Here is a 12,719-nt window from a genome sequence, read left to right as displayed (position 1 = left end):
CTGGCTTTAATCTAAGGGTACATTGGATCTACTGTTACACACTGTGTACTTCTAAGTTAGAGCAACAGTGGCACTACAGCAATTCATATTATAATTCACCTGTAACATGTAAGGCAACCATGTAAAAGGAACGTACTTTGACTAGGGAGCAAAAGTTTGAAACAATATTATCACAGAAACTCTACGGAGAGGTATTTCAACGCAGTAAAATACCACAACTTGAGGACAGCTTCTACTTCGCTACCACGAGAGGGCGACACAGGACCGACTATGGTTTAAAAGAGGTTTGTGGTTTCGGGGGTATTTTTTTTTTAAAAGATTTTGTAACAATCAGTTTAGTAAAGATCTTACTAAGGTTTGACTTATTTAATCATAAATAAATAGTCACATAAAAAGATTCAAAATTTCCATATTAATTTAAAAAATAACTACACTGCGTAAAACAAGAAAATTCTTATTGCTGTTTGGAACATAATACACGCCAGAAAACTCTATTTGTTAATTGTGCATTAACATGTTACATGTTTCTTGACTGAGTCGTCATCCTAAAATACATGCTAATTTTCTTGACTAATACCTTAACTAAAGTACCTCATGCCTGAAATTTAAAATCAAAGTTATTTGTATTAAAAAGATGGCTCACAAATATTGCTTGCTTTGGGATCAAGCTCTGATGAATGTGAATAACTCATGTAAGTGCATTTACATGAGACTATGCTCAAAGGAAACATCAGCTTTCCCTGGTGTACCACTTCTGAAACATCATGTGTTACTAGAAGTTACTTGGTAGGAACCAGTCTGGTCAGTGAACTTATATGGAAGAATATGCATAAAACATTGACATCATTATATTTTAAAATACAGTAAACTCACTTACAGGAGAGACAGCTATTTGTTGAAAACCTAAGCATAAAATCCTCCTTGTTAAACAGAACAAGACTACCGTACTATTGGGCAATAATTCAGTTATGCTGTTCCATTCAAGAATCACCACCAGGAGTTCAGGTATCTGTAGAACTGCTAGTCCAAGTGTCATTATGATCCTAAGGTTGACAGGCATTGATAACTATTCTGATATATGCAGCCGCACAAACCTGGGATGCTGCCTTCTCAAAGCCATCTGGATTCAGAGATGGCATGATATGGATACGCGTGCTATGGATCAAGTTGATAATAGTTTCATTTCCTTTCTGGTACTCATTACACAAGTACTGAGCCAAGAAGATGAGCAACTCCCTTCCGACAGCTTCATTCCCATGCATATTCCCAACATATTTAAATTCTGGTTCTCCTGCAAGAGAAAGGAAGAACATGACTTAGAACAACATACAAAAATAACCCATGGACAGGATCACACAGCACACCTGAGACGTAGGCATCGCTATTACCACAACTAGCCACAGTATCCCCAGGGAGCTACAAGCCTCCTTCCAAAAAGTGGATTTAGGTTAAACAAATTGCAATTTATTTTCAGCTGTTTGCCAAAGACAGAGAAAGAATACCAGATGACAACACAGTATGCCAAAATAAATGCTAAGCACTGCCATCAACATTACTATTGTTGAGATCTAATGCAATTGATGCCCCAATACTAAGAAAGAGTGTCTTGATTAGGTAGTTTTAAAATATATAAACTGACACTAACAGAGCTTCTTGCCTTTAATGTTCTTTATAAGATTAAGTAAAGCTTATCACACTACACATGCATTAAACTGAAATTCTTTTACCAAAGCACTGCCAGTGAATAGCTGCTGAACCTAGTGATCTGCAAAAGCCTTATTCAGCTGATGCTCTGCATATTCAGCTCAGACTTTAGAAGCAAGGGCAATAACCTAACTCATAAAATGAATTGTTCCCATTTAACATTCAAATAAACAGTCCAATATTAAATATATACTTAAACTTTCCATATACATATATATCTATATTTGTGAATATGTATGGAATGTTTATGCATATATTCAATAGATATTGTATAGGCATATATAATATTCAATGTGTACTATGTCTTCAATATATATTGTAGATCTATATAATATCTATAAGCCATCCAATATTCCCAATTGCTAATTAGTCTCATTCTTATGACCGTAGACATAAAAAACACACAAGATGTGTCTTGCAGAGCTGTGAAGGATTTACCTATTAAAAGACTACCTTTTGGGCCCTAATTACAGAGAGATTTTAGTATGCATGTAAATACCTGAATATTTAAAGGATTGTTCTGGAACTAAAATGAAGAATATGCCGTTTTCTGGGTTGAAGCCACTTATTCCTTATTCTTTTCCTTTTGCAATGCAGTTCTTCTGTTGTAACAGCTTTAATTAAACATTCTGGTGATTATATGCTCTGCATAGTCTTGGAACACATTTTGTGATGGCCTTTTGCACTACCACAGGGGTAAATTTAAGCCAGGAAGAGTGTTACACTAATAACACCTCAATAATAGTTAACGAAGCACACAGCTCTATCTATTTACGACTCCTCAGTCTGTGCTTGTTAACCTTAATCCAGTGCTAAGATGCTAGCAGACACAGTGCTATTATAATACCATGACTTCCTTCCTTCCAGCTAAGGTGGTTTTGTACATAGGGATTCATCCCTGAGGGTTTTTTGTCAGATAGGTTAAAAAGTTTTCTAGTTTCAGTGAAATAGCTTAATTTTATCTGATAGTCATCTTTTGACATTGAGCTCCTATTTACTGTTTCTTCCTACCTAATAATACAAGGGAATGCAAGAGATCTAATCATCGAGAGTAATCATACCATGCAATCCACCCGATCCCATTAAAACAGATGGATATGATTTAATAAAATACGCAGCACTGCACACCATGTATACGCATAATACTTAATACATACGTATATTGACATGTTACTTATGGGAAAAGCACTTTCACAAGCTGAGAGACAAATTTGTTACTGTGGTAAATATGAACACACAGTTGCATTTTGCATTTGTACTTCACTAAGGAAGCCTAAAGGAGACATTTCTTCTGATTCCCAGCCTTGTGCATTAATCACCTATCTTTCTCTCCCATTTGAATTTTGCAGGCCTGGCTCAAACGGAGAAATAGAAACATGTTTCCCATAGGGTTCTGCTTTGCCCCCTCCCAAAGAATTGCTAAAAGTGTTTAGAAGGGTTGGTGAAAACAGTCACGGGGTCTGTAGTGAACCAAGAGTACAGCCTCATCTACAGCGTATCTTTAGTAGTAATGACCCATCTCAAATGAGCATTAAAAGCTGAAAGCAGATCATGAAGAGGCAGACAGTCACTGGAAACAGGGAAAGGCTTTCCTATGAAAAGCGATTGAAGAGATCATCCCTGTTTTCCTTAGGAAGAATAAAAAGGGTCAGTCAAATATACCGACCACTACGGCATGGAGGTAATGGTCTGGAAAGTGGCACTTCCCGACACCACAAAACAAGAGACAGTGATTTTTAGTGAAAAAGAACAATGACCATTTTTAGACTGATAAAGTATCATTACTTACAACACAAAGTGTGAACCAGTATTCAAAGAATCCTGTTGGCAGTGAGGTATCAACAGAACTCCAAGTTTTGCTAGCAAATCAAGAGTTAAAAAACTGATCTAAAAGCAAATGCAGAATGAAAAGGGAAAGATAACAGCTGAATAACAGCCCTGCTTCAAAATTCAGCTTTGTGTTCATATTTCAGCTCTCCTGGGTATTTTCTTACACCTTTCTCTGAAGCACAGGAATCCAGCTCCCATCAACCCTCCAGCTGTAGGGAACAAGGCTGTGTGGTCCATGAGCACGGGAACTGTTTGCCAGCCCCCAGCCCTGCCTGTTTTCTTACTTCTGGCCACAGCAACCAACAAAATACTGAGTTTCTGCTCAGTATCAGAAGATACTGAATTTCAGACTGTATCAGACTATTTTAGGAAAGCTCTTCATCATTTCAACATGTGATTTACACTTTAAAGAACAACGGAAAAAATGGATCTTTCTCATATCTAAACCTTGCAGCTGTTCCAAGGAAACAAACTCAATTTTTATGTCTATTTCAGCGGAAATAAATTATTGCTACAAGCTGGCTCGATTAGCAGTTTGCTCATTAGTTGTTCATACCCATGACTGGCAAAGCCAGGGAGTCCATTCTGGAAAAAGGGACAATGCTGCTGAAGTCATTAGTTATCACCACAATGGCCAAAAAGCCAAGGGAGCTTCCACAGGCTACAATCTGCTGATACAACTTTGCAGCTAATAAAGCCCTTAATTTGTATTTGCAGTTCTGCCTTTCTTGTTAGACCAAAAACTGCAACTCAACGGGTACCTGCTGGAAACTGGGTTTTTTTGTTTTTTGGGGTTTTTTTGAGTCACTTTTACCGAAATTCTTTGCTAATCATCTTTTTCTCTAGGACAATAAAGCTGGAGGGCAGACAGCTAGCTGGGGCCAACAGAGAAACGCCCAGCACCCTGTTGGCTGAGCTAAGCAAGCCCAGCTGCCTGACCTTCAGCGAGCGGCTGCAATGCGGCCACCATTCCGGGGCCACTATGGCTCACAAGGGAACCAGCTCCTTCTCCTCCACTTCATGGCTAGCGCGGATACCTCAAACACCAAGGATGCCAGCCATCTGGTCCTTAAGCCTCAACACTTTATGGGTCCCCTGGTCTACTCATTGAGTATGCCCTGGCACACCACTTCTACAAGCTTCAGGCTTCTCTGGAGAACAGCTCACCCCATGGGGAAAAGGGCCTTCGGTCACCTTGGCGAGCAGGCTACTTGGCTGGAGGAAGAGCGGCTCTTCCCATTAATCCTTCATGAGCCATTTAGCGCAGACCTTCATAGGATTCTGTAACTGTAATTGCCACACCATTTTTTTTTTTATTAAAAGACTCTGTAAATGTCAATTTGATGACCAGTAGAAACACTTCTGTTCCACTGCAGAACTGGAGGTAGCTTTAAGGGAGAAGAAGCCTGAAGAGAAATAACTGGCTTTTCTCATTTACTTGACCCACACAAAAAAGAAAAATTGTTCTAATGGAGTCCCATGGTCCAAGATACAATAAACACAAAGGAACATTTCTGTTGGTTCAGTATTTAAAACTCTTATTTGATTAATTTTATTAATTTTCTGACAATATATCTTGGGAAACTATATCTCTCATTCACAATAGCCAAAGTATGCCCTGTGTAACAATGTGGGACATTTATAAAAGCTTACACATAATTTCAGCTCAGATACAGCGGTTTGTTATCACAAACGAATGAGTAGATACTAACACCTTTGGGGGCAAGTCATAAGAAATGAAACGCACAATCAAGTTTATAAATATCTTAGTGCGTCTGGGGAAACCTAAGCCATCACATCATTATGGCTTTTAGAAGGCTTTCACTTCCCTCTTAGATTGACTGCGTGGTACATTACAACCTGATAAACGATGGAGGAAAAAGCATTTTAAAATGTCGTGCCTTTCTGGGGCCTGACAAACATTGTGAAATGTCACCATCCACTTCTGCAGCTGCTGTCAGCTAAGGTCTTCTGCAGTTTCCTAGGAACAGCATCTACATCATTAATATCAGACAGGTCATCCAACTAAAGATGACTAACCACTGCCATTTTCAGGTCAGGCTGTATTTGTACCATAAAGACAGTAATTTTCTAAAATGTAGGGACAAAAAGTTTAGCACCTACTAATTATAGATACTATGAGTCAAGGTAATGTCATGCCACTAGTCACAGTCTAATGTCAAGCAGTTAACCTTAAAATGCACAGTATTTCACTCATGGAAGTGCAAGCTATATGGAAGAAAAAAATTAACTACTGTAAAGTTTAAGTGCTTAATGAACTGTTTTGCAAATCAGCCTCAAATACTCTTAAAGAGTAGAGCCCTTCTGCTTTCCTGTACTTCTTATGGAAAAGCTAGCAACATTCCTGAAATAACAGACTTAGTGTTTTTGATTACTTACAGTTGTTTGTCATTTTTAATTTGGCAACCAGTAAATTTTTCTCGTAGATAAATGACATGAAAAATCTCAGAACCCCTGCTGGCAAGAAATTCATTCACTAAATGTGATTGAAGACTTTCTTATGCTCCACATTTTTGGTGGTAGATTAAAGAGAAAGAAATTCTCTGGAGATCAACTACATGGAAAACCAAAGACTGTAAAATGGGTTTCTCCTTTGAATATGAAAAAAAGTAAGAGAGGGAAAGAAGAAAATAAAAGGAGGTGAGATATGAAAGTGAAAGATTAGAAAATTCAGATTTCTAACACCCTGTAAACTAAATGTCTGCAACCTGACTCAACAGCATTTCCATAGAAATGTTGGTCTCCACAATCTGTGTGAAAACGGCACTGAAAGACAGAACTGCAATGCAGTATTGGTTTTTAAATCATTGTATAGGTCTTACATAATTTCAGGACATTTACTAAGATGTGTTGGTCTAAACTTGCTAAAAGAGAAACTACTGGAAGCTTCACAGGCGGCTTATATAAAGTAGAAACAGGTCAACACTGAAGACCTTTGCAAAATCCAATCTTTCACTTTCTTGCCATTAACTGCTAGAAAATCCACTGAGAAGAAAACAAGAGGAAAAGAAAATCAAAGATCTTTTCACAATCTCCTGCTTTAAAAACACATGCATTTTTTAACAGCTATGATACAAGAGGGTCTCAAGCTCTTCCTGGAAACTTTCATAATTATTTGAACACTACCACTTAAAATTAAAGTTAACAGCAAAGTCTGCACAACACATTGAACTCAGAGTGAAAGCTCACAGAGAACACCTATATTTCTGCTGGCCTTGACACGTTCAACTTGAGATGCGATCTCCATTCTACTGAGCACGAAGTCTGTCTGTTGGGCTTCCAACTAGGGTCTTGTATGTCTTTGCGTTGCAAATTAAATTCTCCAGACAGATTACCTCATGCTCAAGACAGCTATTTCCCCAAAAAGGTTCCGTATGACTCGATGCTTTCTCCAGGTTTCCAACGGCCCACCCTCACCCCGGCAGCTAGAGGACTTGGCGCAGCCTCCCACAGAAGTGGGCAAAGCATCTGCTCAGCTCCTGCGGTCCCCACCGACAGCTCTGACACTGGCTTATCCCCATGCTGGGCTTTCCAGCACCCTGCGCTTACACTGTGGTGTTGCACAGTGCAGCGCTGAGTTCGTATTTCAAGTAAAGCCCGCGTGCTTCACCAGAGAGTAGAACAGTTTTTGCCTGCTGGGTTTGTGTTACCACGCATGAACTGGGGCACTGATGATGATTCTCAACAGCACTGATGATGATTCTCAAAATTATAACAAATCATTTGTAAAGCAAACCAAGTTTACTTACTTAATCAAAACCTTTAAGTTAATAAGAAACACTGCAATGAGATACGCACAAAACCCTCATTTTGTGCGTTAAAAAGCCCTCTCTGAAGTTCAAAGCGGATTTAAAAAATCAAGAGAATTTTGGAAGTAATAAATAACCACCTATACATACAACAGGATTGACCAGATTAGTTTTAGAATCAATTGCATTTTTGATGCTCTAGGAAAAATTAACAGGACTTTGCATTTACAGAATTCATTACAGAGTCAGAGCAGCAAGTATCACTAGCTCAGCACTGAAGATGAGGTTCCTGAGAAACCTGACACGAAATGAACTGCCCAGAATAACCCTTACCGGTCTGTGGCACAGTACAAGACAGGTACAGTTTTTTCACCTCCCAGTTTCTGCTCTCACTGCTAGGAAAAAACCTGGACCAAAACATATCCTGGGGTTCTTCGTGAAAGATGCTGGCAATACAGAGACAGCATAAGTAACTCTGTATCTGCTGCGATACTGGCTGTTGGATGTAACAGATTCAATTCATCTTTCCCACCGTGCTCGGTAAGGGGGAGGGGGGCTTTTCCATTTGTGACTCTGTGTGACCAAGTGGATTTTCATTTCAAAGGCATTCACTCTATCCCTCAAGATTTGGTTGGCACATCGAGCAAAGATTTTTTTTTTTTAATCCATCATTTCATCATCAAAATAGACCTTCTGATGAAGAGAAAGTTGATACATAATGTAAATGTGTATTTTGGGATGGTTCCTCTTCAAGTTCACTTAACAAGCTCTCTCTCCTCAGCAGACTCCAGAATCGGCTCTTTCACTTCAACTACCAAGGCACTCCCCAGCCATCAGCGCGCTTCAGAAGGACCCAGCTCATCTATCCCACCCCTTCCACATGCAACAAGTATACGGGAACTTTCAAAGCTAAACTAGTTCAAACACCTGCTGCCAGCAGGAGATACATTTGGGCTCTGCTCTCCCTCATCCTTATTGCACGAGGAGAAGAAATAAAAGTTGGAAACAATTCGTTTATATCTGGATCCCAGACTCTAAAGCCAAAGAGGCAGGCTGAAATGGTGGACAAATCAGGCAAGGAAACAAGCTCTCCCTTTTCACTGGAAACAGACAAAGAAAGAGTCCGTGAGAGGCCGTAAATAGTTCTTCGCAGGGAAGCGCAGCCAGGTGCTCCCTGGGAGGCCACTTCCAGGCTGGGAGCGCTGAGCGCTGTGGTGTCTCCAGCGTGCCCAGAGCAGCAGGCAGCCGTGAGGAGTGCCGAGGTCCCTCCCGAGCGGCCGGAGCCCCGGGAGCCACTCAGGGCCGTGTTTTGGGAGAAAAGGCACCCAGGCTGACCCTTGGGGCTGCGCGACCTCGGCCCCCGGCCGCACCAGCGCGGGCGAGGGCAGCGCGCTCACAGAGCCCACCTTCACCCAGCACAACCCTTGGCACGTTCTCCCCGTGGAGGAGAGCTACTTCTGACTGAAGGGGACGTTCTGGGTCCTTAGGAAACACTTTCTGTGCTTGGGGATCTAGGAATAACTGGCAGGAATCCCCCAGACTTCCTCCCTGGATCACCTTTCTGGGGCATCCCAATGGTACCCATGGCTCCACCAAGGCTACACATACTGGACGCTCCTTCTTCACTGGTAACTGGAACACGATTTTATTCCACTTCTGTTTTGTCACAATCTGACACTGCCTGAAAAAACCCGTGGGCTGCAGATCTGTGATTCAGACAGACTGTGCTGAAGTGCATTGGCCATTGCTAACAGATGGAGAGGGATAACATCTCCCCATAAACATGCATCTGCAACACATCCCTCATGTAGACAGCATGTTACAGAGCAAGACTTTTGTTTGCACATTTATTTAGCTTCCCTTGCTTAGATGAGCCCTAGTATTTATTGATCTTAGTTTCTGCGATTCCTGGCCATAGATTTTACAGAAGGAGATACAAAGTGCCCTTTTAAAATAAATTACAGTAAGACAGATATAGGCAAACTGCAAATGCTAATTACGCTGTTACCTTGCTCCTTTGGGGAAAAAAAATACACAAGATTGACTTGTGATGACTAACAGAGGTCACCATTTACGTCACAACATAAATGACCTGATTTATGTCAATATCCTCAGAAACCAACAAATACCCAGGCAGCTTCTTTTAGTCCTGATGCTGTTTTAGCATTACCTTTCAGCTATAAATAATTTTTAAAAACAGAATTCCGTAATTTTAGAAGTTAGGTGGGGTTTTTTGCCAGAAAACCTGCAGCTCCACTGTAGGCTTAAAAACCTGCTAAACTGTGTGAAACCCTGATGAAAAAAAAAGGGGCTCCCTGAGGTCTGTTCTGCTGCCGCACTTCACCTTCAGCCTGATTTTAGCAGCCAGTACTCTCTCAAGTTTCTGCATTTAAGATATGAATGCTATGTGATAACCTGTAGTAAATCTTGATTGTACTTCTTCTTGAGATAGCAATGGTTAAATCAGCTCAGTGTGAAGCAGAAGAAAATAAAGGTTACCTCGGTAGAGAGTGATTAAGATTGGTAGTGCAGCACTATATTTCCAAACATTGCAACACTTGGCTTCAGGATCTTTCTATGGTATGCAAAATTTTATTTAAAATTGGTATTGTACTTTAATGATTTATTTTAGCCAGTTTAGGTAGTAAGGCAGACCGGGATGCTTGGAGGGGGTCAATCTTTTCACTCACATATGTCTGAAATACAGATACCCTTTAGAAAATGCAACCCATATCATCTTAAAAATTAAAAAAAAAAAAAAAAATTGAAAAAATGTGGTAATTCCTAGCAAAACAGTATAGGGAGAAGAAGCTGAAGTGGTGCAGAGGCTAAGAAACCAAGCCTGGTGCGCAAGAGGAAGAAGTGAATCATATAACAGCTTGTTGACTCAAGAATAATGATGGAAATGACTGAACCAGACAAATCCTTTGTCTCAATAGAAGATGGGAGTGGATCCAGGCTTTCAAGAGATGTTTTGCTGTTAGACGAGGGAGCTCCAGACAAAAAAATCCCATATGGATACTGACCCCCACACCGCAAGCCACAGCACAGCTGCATAGCTGCAGGACACAGGACAGCCTTTGTAAGATAGAAACAAATGCTTAACAAAAAGTCTGTAATGGCTTTTAGGTCTGCTCAGGGGCACACAACCCAATGTGCTAAAAACAGACGTGTTTTTTCCTCGTATAAGGAACAAACATAAAAGCTTGGTAACTTCTCAGCTGTCTTCAGAGCTTCTGCTGGGTGTTCCCTCCAAAAAGTAACAGGGCAGCTCTGTGTTACGAGAAAGGAGACGTGGATACCTGTTGGCCGTATGGTCTTCAGCCAAGGACAACAGTAATCACAATCCTGCCCACGAACAGCACCTGTAAGTGCAGAAAGTGAACCTGCGGCCAAGTAACGAGGCATTTTATAATGAGCTCTATGTATGGCGATAGAGCTTTGTGCAATTTGATATAAAATGAACCTACCTAGGGTTTATTCTAAGTGCAAGCAGAAAGGTTAGTTCAAAGCAACAAGGCATGTTCGTCACAAAAGGATGAATAACAGCCATTTCCTACAATTATACACACTATGCCTCCAATATGCCAAGCACATTAAAGTGCAATGACCAGCAGGATCAAAACCCAAGTAGCTCTTCCTAACACTGTCTAATTATCGTTTCCTCTGAGCAACATAAAAAGCTACAGCAAATCCATCTTTTGTGGTCCCTTTCATCTCCCTTGAAACTCTCTTTTATGTTACCAGCAGTACATCAGGCAAGATCTTTCCTGCCAAGGCAGGAAGAAACATCACGTTAATGAAAATGTACATGTTATTTAAGGGCAAATTCCTTCACTAGTAGGAGTCTAAAGGGTTTCTGTTATTGGTATCTGGCATCATCCTGAGTGTATTCACAACGATTCCTGCACGCTCATTTATATTTTTTAGTAAGTGTAAGAAAACACTAGGAGCTGAAATGTTTTGCCATACTTCTGCAATTCACACCAATATTACAGCAGTAAAAGCAAGAGGAAAACTGTGCCCTACTTTCAAGATTTACTGCGTTTTATTTCAATTTTATGCAGGTGTAGAAGTCTGGCAAGGTACAATGAAGAGGTATAATAAAGTCTGGTACTTTTTTAAAAGCTGGTTTCATGCATTTTTTACCTTTATTTATTAAAAAATATTCTGAGATTGCTGAAATTACTTCTCTCTTACATACTGTCATTCTTCATGGCTAGAGACCCCATGAAGTAGTAGCTAACTAGCCAGCCCACCGAGGAGCACATAATACAGGCAAAAAGCATCTCCTGAGAAGCCCTACTGCAGTTATTTTCACCTTGAGGTTTCAGGCATTTGGGTCTTTTTGAGAAGAAAAAAATTCTCTAATGAAGAGAAAATGGAATCTAGGAAATAATGATTCCAACCAAATAGGAAGATGTGGTGCCTGATCCCATATGCATCTGACAAGCTCATAATTCAAGGACAGTAATTCAACAAAAAACAGGGGAACAGCACAGAGCAGTGGAGATGCAAAATCTTTCCCAACTGCATACAAGCACATCCGTACTGCTGTGTGTATGTGCACACGTACATCTTACAGACGTGCATAAATGTCCCTCCCTGAGAGACTCCGGCACCAAGGAGGTCATCCCCAGGTCATGAAAATATTTTTCATGTTTCTGTTTGCTAACATCTTCTTAGATCTAAAGCACACTTCTAACTAACTAAAGAAATTGCATTTGCAGATATTCAAAATCACATGAAATGACAGATTTGGCACAGTTCACAAACAAAATCAAAACCACATGACTGCAATGGAGAAAGGAACTGAACTCTTTAGGAAGCAACGTAGTACTCCCTGTATTTATTAACCCTCTTACACCATATGATTCAGTAGATCATTCTTATTTAATCAAACAATCTGAAAGAAAAGCCTTTTTAATCAAATGATTACATTTTTGCATGAAAAGACAAACTTAAAGCTGCTTGGATCGTTTCATAAAATACTAGCTATTCAGCTTTTGCCATATTTTCTACTTTTTTTAACATGCATTTTACTTAACTTTCCCTTTCATCCTGGGTTTAACTTTTATGATCACAGTGTGATGACTGCCAAAAGCATGTTTCAGTATATTTTTCCAGCAGTCTGCTAAGCCATAAAGAAAAAAAAATACAGTTACAAAATGTAAAATAATCTACAAAATTGTGTTCAGGTTATAGGAACACAGGAACAGGATCCAAAAAAGATTACCACACTGTTCTTTAAAGGCTTCACCTAATGAAAGGCAACAAATTCGGGAAAGAGCAGCTGGTGCATAAAACTCACCAAGCAATGCTACTAACCCAGTAGGCAGGAATAATACTTTTCTCCCAAAAACATCGCAGTGATATTTGACCTGCTATGGCTCTTCTAACCATAAAGACTTTGAT

The 12,719-nt window shown here is 40.0% G+C and overlaps 1 protein-coding gene across 1 annotated transcript in view; it reads right to left on the bottom strand.

Moving 5' to 3' along the window:
* CPE (carboxypeptidase E) overlaps window positions 1-12,719 on the bottom strand; it is a 56,231-nt gene that overhangs the window by 16,166 nt on the left and 27,346 nt on the right. The window contains exon 2 of the mRNA XM_080371174.1: window positions 1,095-1,291. Within this exon, the coding sequence (XP_080227300.1) occupies window positions 1,095-1,291 (197 nt within the window). The remainder of the gene's footprint in view (window positions 1-1,094; window positions 1,292-12,719) is intronic.

This window comes from Falco punctatus (assembly GCF_963210335.1).
Source record: "Falco punctatus genome assembly, chromosome: 1".
Classification (NCBI taxonomy): domain Eukaryota; kingdom Metazoa; phylum Chordata; class Aves; order Falconiformes; family Falconidae; genus Falco; species Falco punctatus.
Note: the sequence above shows the minus strand (reverse complement) of the source record. Positions and strands in the feature narration are given on the sequence as shown.